This window comes from Carassius carassius, chromosome 5 (assembly GCF_963082965.1).
Source record: "Carassius carassius chromosome 5, fCarCar2.1, whole genome shotgun sequence".
NCBI classification, from domain to species: domain Eukaryota; kingdom Metazoa; phylum Chordata; class Actinopteri; order Cypriniformes; family Cyprinidae; genus Carassius; species Carassius carassius.
In genome coordinates this window covers 38,640,252-38,651,678 of record NC_081759.1, presented here as the reverse complement: position 1 = coordinate 38,651,678, position 11,427 = coordinate 38,640,252, and the positions used below count along the sequence as shown (strand labels likewise).

Below are 11,427 nucleotides of genomic sequence, written 5' to 3'. Positions count from 1 at the left end.
GACTACACATAACTATGATCATTGTAAGAAACATTGAGCTAAAAAAAAATACAAAATACAGTGGAACAGCAAAACAGCACGTGTAGGCATCAGTCACTGGGACATCATTATGTACTGCTTCAGTTTTTAGATATTTAATCTTTAAGACAAAATCAATGAGTTTTATTGGTCAACTCCAGATCTTCAGAATGCACAGTATGTTGTACTCTGAAATGCATTAGTGTTGTTGTATAGTGGATAATCTGGAACACAACTGAGATGTGGTTCATAAGCAGAAGCATAAAGCCAAGCACAAGGCAGCTGGAATAAAGAACAAATCATTTCCATAAATTAACATTTATTTATAAAAAGCAGTTTGTTTGAATGAAATTAACCTTTGGGAATGACAAATTAAAACCTACAAACCAACAGTACTCATCCATTACATTACATACACAAAACATCAGACCAATTACGGCTCTGAAGATTCAGTCATCCATATAAAAAGAGTCTTAAGAAGACTTGTAGAAATAAATTAATTAAAAGACAAATTTTTATCAAGAAATTATTAGACATTTTACTATTTACCGTTTCATCCACCCAATACAGTGGCTCAGTTGTCACTTCTGAGTGAAGCAGTTTCTTTATATTTTGTCACATTCAAGTATTTTTTTCTCATAAAATACAGTAGAATACAAAGTAAAAACTAACAGCAGTACAGTCAATGTCAGATATCTGGTTAGAGACTTTTGTTTTGGTATAATTAAAAAAGTTAAATGAAAACCCTCATTTGCAGTATACAGCACATCCAGAACCATTCCATACACATACTTAAAGTGCATGTATTAAACAGAAATGATTAGTAGTTAAAGCTATAAAACACTCACAAACTGCCTTTTTTTAAGAACACTACTCTTCTAAAGAAAAGCCAAAGCATTCAAATGGTCAATACGAGCAGAACAAACAAGAACAGACATCCTCCCTTCCAAAACCAACAAAGTCTTCAGCAGCTTGGACCCTAATTGTCCCCCAAGAGGAAACACAACAGTATACTGCAGGAGATGCAGGATCCAGTAAGAGAGAAGATGGATCCGATGAGGAGACTGAGGACGTGTCTGTAGGGAGGCAACGGTGATCCAGTGGGACAGCAGTAGATGAGATCTGAAGTCTGCTCATGTGTGAATGTGAGATCACACAGTGTAGTCCAGCTCTGCATTCTTCTTGGTGTACATTTCATAGATGGCATCAATAGTAGCTGTGAAGTTTACTAGGAACTGCCGCACTTTGTCCAAGCATTCTTCCTCCTTGACCTCTCGCCCTTTAGAAAGAGCTTTGAGAAAATCAGATCTGTATGGAGCGGCATACAGTGCTGCCTGAAAAAAATGAAGACAGGGCAACCTCAGTAGGTTTTCCAAGTTTCTACAGTCATCAGAAATGTTTACATTTCATTCATTTTACTTTCAGATTTTAACTTCTGAATATAAGACACTTACTTTAAAGATCTTCTGGACAAACCAGCCATGATACTTCTTCAATGCAATTTCATACGCTTTGGTGACGTTGACTCTGATGAGGTTAGGGTGGTTTTCATCTTTATCCCCATCCACTAGACTCTGGAGAAGAACCTGGATAAAGCGTAGCCCCCTAACAGAAAACACAAGGAAAAGAGGTTTCAGTAAAAGGGTTTTGCTTGTTTTTGCAGAATGAAACTCAAAAGGAACAAAATGTTGTCAAGTTCCAAAAATGTCATAAATCTTAAATGTAGTTTGTTACTAAAGGACAAGTAAATGATAACCGAATTTACTGTTCCTTAAAGGAACAGTTCACCCAAAAGGAAAAATTTGCTGAAAATGCACTCATCCTCAGGCCATCCAAGATGTAGGTGAGTTTGTCTCTTCATCAGAACAGATCTGGAGACATTGAGCACTACATGACTTGCTCACCAGTGGATGCTCTGCAGTGAATGGGTGCCATCAGAACAAGAGTCCAAACAGCTGATAAAAACATCACAATAATCAACACGTTATCCTCAGGACTACAGTCCATCAGTTAGAATCTCACCAAGTTAAGAGTTGTGCGTTTGTAAGAAAAATCCATCATAAGATAGCTTCTGGCCAAAACTGTTTTAGACTATTTAAATAACTTTTTCACTGGATAAAACTATGTTTTGGATAGAGCAATGGTTTAAAGTCTAAAAGATACATTTGTTTATTAGAAACACACAGCATTTCACTTCACAAGATATTAACTGATGGACTGAAGTCATGTGGGTTACTTGCGGATGTTTTTATCAGCTGTTTGGACTCTTATTCTGATGGCACCCATTCACTGCAGTGGCCTGAGCAACAGATGCAATGCTAAATCTCTCTGTCGCCATGACGAAACAAACTAAGCTCCATCTTGGATGTCCTGAAGGTGAGCTTATTTTCAGCAAACTTTATTTTTTACTTTAACTTATTTCTTTAACAAAGACAAGGTGTTCCTGTGTTACAGAAAGTCTCAAAGTCCATGTTTTCGTTATGTAGCTTTACATTTTAAAAGCAGCTGTTTTTTTTTACTTTCACTTCTCTAACATGAAAAAAACATTTCAGGCCCAGCCTTGCCTTTTCAGCCACATGAGGGCAAGTGTTGCTCCTACTTTTGGCCACTCGGTTCCATGCATCTCCTTTTCTGCTTCCAAAATGTGCTGCAGGGTTTTAAACCTAGTAGGATTGCTGTCATACACTGCCTTGATTTTCTGTGTGAAAAAGCAGAGGTGGGTGGAGTTATGATTGTAAAAGTTATACTGTTCAGTGCTTTCCAACTGTGTATGTCACGTGGTGAACTTACAGTGATGTTACCTGCGATATCAGCTTTGATTGGGGAAAAAACAGCAGAGCCGAGGCAATCTAAGATTGAAAAAAAAATACATGCATGAATAAAATACATGCAAATATTTTATTAACACTTATGCAATTTGCACGTATTTGAAAGGTTGCCTGGCAATCTACTATACACATGAAAAGTAGCTTATGCTATACACATGTGAGAATGCATCATTCTTTCAAACAGCTGTGAGGTAATCCTCTTTTTACATACCAAAATATTTGCAGGAATGTAGCAGACACACAGTAAAAATACTACCACTTCTGATCCCTTAGAACTTAGAGTGAACTCTGACATTACCGCCTTAAAAAAAGAGCTATGAATAATTAAGTTTGCTTAGAGAGCATGACAGATTTCTGAAAGCACCCATGCGGTTCATTAAAGTTTCAGTACCACCCATTATCACGCTGTGGGACTCAGTATGTTGCACGTCTGATAATGAAATAAACACCTGTGGAAATGGAAACACACTGAATCATTGATGTTTCCATCTCTGCAACCAGTATATACTGTATATGCTCTGTCAGTTTTTGTATTAGAGTTGGTTTGATTAAGATTTACTAAATGTTGTTTGCATGCACACACTGCCTGAAAATGTGGTCCTCTGTCCATTTGTTTGGTTACTCATGAACCGTGCAAACAGAGCAATTGCACCAGTTTGTTTGCCCCATTCAGTCAAAAAGCCTGAATGAGAAATTTCCCAACATAAAAGTGAAATGTTCAGCAGTGTAGAGTTCAAGCCAGCACAGCCCACTGGAAAGATCTGGGTCATCAGGATTTTGTACTATTAGCAAAAAGAGCATCTCTGGTTACAGATGACTCTAAACACGCACAAAGTCTGCTTACACTCCAGTTTTTTCACTGTGAATGAATGCCTTATAATTAGAAAAAACACACACATTCACCCTCATGTCTAACAATGCCAGCCCAAACCCTCCGGTTCTTTCTGGTGTTGGTACTCCACACAGGGCTTTTTGTATTAAAGTGTGAACGCTAAACAAGAGCTGGGAAGCTTAATTGTCTTTCTGTGGGAGTTAGCGACATCTACAACAACCAGTGTCCCCAGTCACCTTATGACATCACACAATCATAAATACATCTCCAATCACAACCTGTCATACAAAGTTCATCTATTGAGGTCAAGCATCTGTATCATTCATGTCATTCAGTTTAACTATGGGTTCACCTGCAGATTCTTGTCGAACAAACAACAGGGTTCAAAAGTCTAAGATCATGAGTGAAAATGCTTTTTTTAAAATGATTGTTATTTCTAATTAAATGTTTTTTTTTACATTAGATAATACTAACATTTAATAAACATAATTTTAATAATTTATAAAAATAAAAAAATACTAAATATCCCCAAAAATTCTAAAATTGTTTTAAATAATATATCATCAGTTGACACCACAAGATTGCATTTTTTTCAACAAGGAACATTTTATCAGTGACCTAAAATAAACCAGAATTGAAAATATTTCATATCCATTTTAGATTTAAAATTTCTTGAAAATCCTAATATAGGTTTTATTATTATTATATTTTAAATCTTGTGTTTTTTATGCGTTTCAAACTTGTTGACCACCACTTTAGTTCTGTATTGTCACTGCAAGGTTTATTTTGTTCTTCCTTCATCACATCCAGTTTGTTTTACAACCACAGCAAGAAAACCTTTTAGTGGCGTCTGGCAAAAATACAAGAGTGCATCAAGAGCTAATGTGAACACCTCAGGCTTGGCGTTTCAAGTGGCAAATTCATTTTAAATGCATTTTTCATATTAATACCAAACAAGGTTTCGAACAAAGATGTTCTGATGGTCCATAACACCAATGAATAGAGCAGGGCAACTCGACACCATGCTAATCAATTTCCTCAACTTCCAAAATCGAGGGCAATAGAATAAATTATGCATGCAATAGGTTTGTGGCCATCTTTGTGAAAGGAAATTTGAGCCCAAAAAAAGATTAGTCCTCAAAAGCAAACAATGGCTTCTGCTTGACAGCAAGGCTTTGTCAGTCTTTACTAACAACTTCTGGAGAACACTGAAGATCTTGATCAAGAGTGGAAAATCTCACCCTTAATCATAGAGACCCAGAAAATCTGTTAACATCAGACTACTGATTTCTGTAACAACATGTTTGTAATAATGTAACTCAATCAGTTTAAAACTCTTCTTCTATAAACCTGCATGCACTGTTACTTTGTTTCACTTTGTTTACGAATTCAGTCATTTTGAAAATGACATTCTGAAGTGATCTATGAGGAAGGGAATCCAAACTAATAAACACTATTTTTTTTTTATCATTTGCATATTGAAATAGATAATAAAATAACTTTTTTACGACTTGAATAAGTTACACTGAACTCTAAAAACGTTCAAACTTTAAAATATTGTCTTGAGGATTATTTGAAAGTCTGGGCGTTTCATGACAGCAGCTCAGAGTTCAGGCTCAAATCTGAGCTCAAACTTTGAGAGATGACGGAAGGACCTACCGAAGAAAGGAGGAAGGTGAGACACCGCCTCGAGAAACGGCCGGGTTTCCACTTGTTTGTCGGCTGGAAGTTGCCGGAACTGGTGCTCCATTAGAAGAGCCATGATTGCCGAAAGTGGGCGAAAGTGAAATTTTTTCCTACAACATAAGACGAGGAAAACACAACAGTAATGAAGACAGAACCCGGAACTAACGCCGGACAGACAGACAGCGTTTACTATTCACTTCTCCTTCTAGCTGTCACATGCTCCGCCCCTTTATGCAAATATATGCATACTCATGAGGAAGAGCCAATCATATCGCACGGGCCGGGGCCTAAGACTTTGATATATCATTTTCTGTGACACTTCACAATGTAGTTCAAATGTAACTGCACAATAAAAAGTAAATTAAGTAATTTCTCTTACAGAAAAAAAGTAAAACATTTTTCCTTTATGCTGGAAGTATTTTTTTTTCACCTTCACCATTAAATCAGATTAATAAAAATTAAATGTTAAAGTTAAATAAATTATGTTATTAAATTAAATAATTATAATTCAATAATTAAGGGAATCTAAAACTAATTTGTCCAGTACCTCTGCCTATTATTCTGTTATTACAAGTGGTCAAATTGTAAATAAATAAATTAATAAATTAATTAAAATAAAATAAATTAAGGGGAAGGTGAGGCAGGGGATCCTGTGATTATACATTATAAAAAAAATATATCTTATTTTTAAACATTTTTATTTTATGAAAAAAATAAAAAAAAATAAAAAAAAACGCTTTATTAAATGAACTATGGTTTATGAGCTGTTTAACTTGTGTCAAAAGTTATGTTTTTTTATATAATTTTTACATAGGTTTATATAATATATTAACTTAAATCTGTAATTATTTCTTCTTCATCTGAGTTTAAACTGAAATTATTTTTATTACTCCCACAATTAAAACAGATTAAATATAAGTTAAAAATATAATAAAATAAACAAGGGAATCTAAAACTACACTGATCATATTATCATGTTATAGGCCTCTGCTTATGACTCTGTTATCACATGAAACACATCCACTGAGTTGGATTTTCCCAGGCTTATTACATTTCTGTGTTTTTCTCAGAAGCAGAAGTTGTGCTGACGGTGACCAGGAGATTACATCAAATACATGTATATTTCTGTATTCCCATTTCCTCAAACAGCAAAAGAAAAACTCCACTAAGTGTTTTCACAAATTTAAAGAAAGAGGAAAAAATAGTGAGAGATTGAAAATGGCCATAGAATTTACCATCACTTCCTTAGCTTAACTTTTTTTTGTCATCTGATGCAAAGGCACTATAAATGTAGCCTACATTAATTTTTATTTAAAAAAAATAAATAAATAAATACTTTGTGGGATTTTTGATGCAGATGACCATTGAAACGTATCCTCACAGTCTGTAACAAGGGTCCATTTATAATTGTGGGCTGTAAAAATGCTGATTATTAGTAAAGTAAAATGTTGAACAACAAGCTCTCTGTAGATTTTACTTCTCTTATTGAGGTTCAGCTTTATGCAGATTAAAATATCCGTTTGCCTGACCGTTTAACACACGACTGATCCATTATGAAATCATCTAAAAGTGTTTCTCTTCAAAGAAAGTTAAGAAATAAAAAGTAATGTGAACATGTTGCTTATTTTCACAATTGCTTCTTTTGAAGGGAATAAAATAACTTTTGATACTCTTTGAAACTTCAACACTATAAAATGTCAAGTGGAGATATTTTGATATTATGTCAAGTGGAGATGTATAATATGGATGCAAACATATAGTATCAATCAATTAAGATCAAATCAGCTAGCAGACTTAGAATTGTTTGTAAGACTGTAGGCCTAAGTGTATTTTATCCAATGCTGATTTGGGTTTTGACAGATATTTACGCTACTTTCTAATTTTGTAAAGGAGTCACTCTGGCGTTCTTATTCTGTAAAGAACATGAAAAAGAGTGAGCATGCCTGCATTGCCTTTTTACGTTGTTATTTTTTTTTTTGATTCTTCAAGAAAAGTCTTACATTTAGGCCTGTTCTTGCTTTAAGATTAACTGGTTTATAAAGTTATTCTTTGATTTACCACATTTTGTTTCAAGTATGCTGTCGTTAACGACTTTCCTCTTAACTACACTTTTGTTTGATATTAATTATTTGAATCAGCAGAGCACCTGAAGTTAAACACCTCAGTGCGCTAAATTGACAGCCTTCAACGTACATTTTCAAACGGAGTTAGCAAACAAATCCTAATTTAATTGTCAAGGTCTTCAGCATAATAATAATAATAAATGTTTTTTGAACAGCAAATCTGAATATTATAATGATTCCTGAAGGATCACGTGACTGGAGTAATGTTGCGAAAAACACAGGAATTGTTATTTATTAAACACAGAAAAGTTATTTTAAATACAAATATTTCAAAATGTTACTGTTTTTGCTGTATTTTGGAAAACATGCTTGGTGCGCAGAAGAGACTTCTTTAAAAAAACATTAAAATTCTTAACAGTAGTGAATATGTATATAAATATAAAGTTATACTCATATCTCTCTATATAGCCATCTTCACCAGCTAATTACTCTTCAATAGGGATACTATAGAGCTAGTTTAAAGTTTAAAGACAAAATTCTAAAGATGGCTGTGTTTCTCAGACGCATAAGTTCTATGTGAGCTGGCTATTGCATTCAAGGTGATGCTTAAGACAATAGATCTATAACAAAGTTACAAACTTTGTTTCATGGCATTTTAGTATGTCAGCATTTCACCGGGAGCGAATAAAGGAGGAGAAACTGCAGGAACACAGGGAGTGTCTGAGGATAATGCTCCAGGAAGAGAGAGACCACCTGGAGGCCGAGCTCAGAAATGTTCATCCAGACAGAGCTACACTGACCAGACAGCTACTGGAAAACACAGATGCTCTCCGGTCTGCCAGAGAAGAGAGGAGGAAAAATGTACAGTATGAACTCCTGTCTTAAAATTATGTTATGGTACACAGTTGAAAATTTCTGATTTACTTAATTTTTTATTTTTTTTTTAGCTTGCACAGGAGCTGCTGAGGGAATACTGGAACTGCGGAAGGTCAGTCATATATCAGTAAAAGAATCTCAAGCAGAAAACTTGACATGCAAGTTAATTATTAGTATTATTAAGAGGCTCTATGTAAGTTTTGGGATCAGAAATGCTGTCAATAGTGCTGGAGATTTTTTTTTAAATCAAGAACCAGAAATGGCTGTAGGTTAACAGCGCATGTGATGTTTCTTCCATGACTGATCTAGAACTCTGAGCTCGGGATTTGGTTCCGAATACACGCAAGCTTTGTTTAATCCGACATCTCGGTGTCTCAAATGTTTGTGCACACAGGTGGAGATGGAGTTGCACAAAGATCACATTGTGAGCCAGTGGCAGTTTCAACAGCAGGAGAGGAAACAGGTGAGATGGTCACACGAGGTGCTGCCATGTTGACTTCTTTTTAGTTTAACACGGCCGATGTTCTTTCATGTTATTACATTGAAATGTAACTCTGTTCTTTAACATTCAGGCTGATGAGATAATGAGTATGAGAGAACAAGACGGGCTCTGGAGAAAATGAAAGAAGAAGAGGAGAAGAGAAGACGAGGAAAAGAAGCGATCTGAAGACCTCCGTAAACAGATGGAGGAGCACAAGCTGTGGGAACAGGAAGTATGGAATTACTGTAAAATAGACTTATACTTGTAATGCACAAACAACAAACGTGTGTCAAAAAACAAATGCCATAAAGATCAAGTGTGTTTGTTAATGTGTATATTGTTTTTTTTTAAAAGAAGGTTAATTAACCTTTTCAAGGTCTATAGATGCAACAAATGTAAGGCTTGCATTTAATTTCTTTCTTTTTCCAGGCTGAACGTCATAAGCAGGAACAGGAAGCTCTAATGTCTCAATGCTGGGAGCTTAAGAAGCTAAAATATTTAGGGGGGAAAATTAAATAAAACTTAAAAAAAATGACAAAAGCACATAACAAAATGAAAAGTGAAAGTGATATACAGCCAAGTATGGTGACCCATACTCAGAATTCATGCTCTGCTTTTAACCCATCCAAAGTGCACATACCTGTACACAGCAGTGAACACACACACACACCCCCGGAGCACTGGGCACCCATTTATGCTGCGGCGCCCGGGGAGCAGTTGGGGGTTCGGTGCCTTGCTCAAGGTACCTCAGTCGTGGTATTGAAGGTGGAGAGAGCACTGTACATGCACTCCCCCCACCTACAACTCCTGCCGGCCCGAGACTCAAACTCACAACCCTTCGATTGCAAGTCCGACTCACTAACCATTAGGCCACGACTTCCCAAATGACTAGAAATGTAACCAAAATGAAAACTTAAACTATAAAAATTCATTTAAAATGTGAATAAAAAAATCATGTATGTAAATAATACTAAATTGAAACTCTTCTGCAGTAGCATAAAGCCACTGGCATTTCCTGACTCATCAATACACAGCAGGTGCAGAAGGAACTGGTGGGTTATCACGAAAACTCTAAATTTTTGCCTTAAAGTTGAATAGAATTTGTCCTGACTGAGTGACTGCAATAGATTTCCTGTCCATCAGGAGTCAGACTGCCTTGCAAGAGTCCTTGCAGCACTGCTGGAGGGAGAAGTGCAGGAGCAGAGACTGGAGAAAGCTAGGAGAGAGAGAGCCGTCGCTCTCATGATCTGTTTTTGTTTACCGCCTACAGGGAGGAAGGCGGAGAGTGCTGAATACCATTTCATATGCAATATTGCATTCATATGCCAAATCTGAGAAGTCTGAGAGAGTGTGGAAAATCAAAAACTGTCATAATATACATTACCTTTCAAAATTCAGTATAAAGTCTCCTATGTCCATTAAGGCTGCATTTATTTAATCAAAAACACAGTAAAAACAATTTAAAAGAACAATATTTATACATTTTTCTGTTTTAAAATGCAATGTATTCCTGTGATTGCAAAGCAAAATTTTCATCAGACTTTGCTCCATTTTTCAGTGACACATAATAAAGAAACATTTCTTATTATTATCAGTGTTCAAAAGAATCTTGATAAATTGAAAGTTCAAAAGAACAGCATTTATTTGAAATATTAATCTTCTGGCACTTGTGTAATCATCATGTAATTAATACGGTGTACATTTTTAAGAAATGTAATTAAATAGCTGACAAGTTAAGAGCACGTTTGGATGCTTTAATACTATATTTTATATATATACAGGTCTGTACAGAAAAACACTAGTAGATTTATTTTGGTTATAAAGTATGGCTTCTAGATGTCTGCAATTGACGTTTTTGTCCAACAGGTGGAGCAGAGGCGCAGGGAACAGTGGGAGGAGCAGAGATGACAAGAGCAAGCAGAACTACAAGAGAGGGAGGAGCTTAGACATCAGGAGGAGGAGCTTCATCTTGAGACAGATTCGACAGGGCTACAGCAGAGATTGAGTGAAGATTGAAAGACATGGCGTTTCTATGAAATTAGATTTTAAGTGCTTTGTAATATAATAACTGATCTAATTTTTCATCGTGGCAGATTTACAGCAGACCCCGGTCAGCATGGACATGAGAGCGCTTCACAGGAAGAGTCTTTGTGCCACATCCCCTTTTCAGTTTTTCATTCAGAATCGGGGATATCTATGTCCACATTGATCCCGGCCACTTTGTGTTTAAATGAGAATCCGGTTCCCCGTCAGAGATGCTTTGTATATATGTTAATGATTTACATTATGGCTTTGATAGATGATTGTATAGTTAAGTACTCGATCTTGAATTTCTATTGCACTAGTGCTGAGGTTTGCATGTAGATCTGGTTTTATATGACTGATTTATATGGATGAATTTCAATGCTGACGCATTTTTGAATGAAGCAAATGTTATCAATTGTCTAATGCATTTATTTATAATTAAGAATTTAAACTGGACAGCAATGTTTGCAAGCAGTAATATATGGAATATATTTATTTTAAAATTTTAAATAAACACATGCGTGACATACTGCTAGTAGTCAGTGAACAATAAACTGGGTAGGGTTTGGTGATATGACCAAAATCATATATCACGATATAGTCATTTTATTTCACGGT

The 11,427-nt window shown here is 35.6% G+C and overlaps 1 protein-coding gene and 1 pseudogene across 1 annotated transcript; one reads left to right on the top strand and one right to left on the bottom strand.

The window, feature by feature from the left end:
* Positions 1-275: 275 nt before the first annotated feature.
* LOC132141583 (glycolipid transfer protein) lies at positions 276-5,575 on the bottom strand. The gene is made up of 5 exons (XM_059551231.1): positions 5,338-5,575; positions 2,809-2,867; positions 2,583-2,716; positions 1,473-1,623; positions 276-1,352 (listed from the first exon to the last, which is right to left on the bottom strand). The coding sequence occupies exons 1-5, from the start codon at positions 5,438-5,440 to the stop codon at positions 1,170-1,172; spliced, it is 630 nt and encodes a 209-aa protein (XP_059407214.1). The 5' UTR covers positions 5,441-5,575; the 3' UTR covers positions 276-1,169.
* A 2,481-nt stretch (positions 5,576-8,056) lies between these two features.
* LOC132140523 (trichoplein keratin filament-binding protein-like) lies at positions 8,057-9,303 on the top strand (annotated as a pseudogene).
* Positions 9,304-11,427: the final 2,124 nt, after the last annotated feature.

Excerpts from the sequence above, each read along its gene's own strand:
- LOC132141583 (XM_059551231.1), bottom strand. The coding sequence starts at position 5,440 with ATGGCTCTTCTAATGGAGCACCAGTTCCGGCAACTTCCAGCCGACAAA. Across the intron at positions 2,868-5,337 it reads TCACCTTCCTCCTTTCTTCG|ATTGCCTCGGCTCTGCTGTT; the intron begins GTAGGTCCTTCC and ends TTTCAATCTTAG. Across the intron at positions 1,353-1,472 it reads TTGTCCAGAAGATCTTTAAA|GCAGCACTGTATGCCGCTCC; the intron begins GTAAGTGTCTTA and ends CATTTTTTTCAG.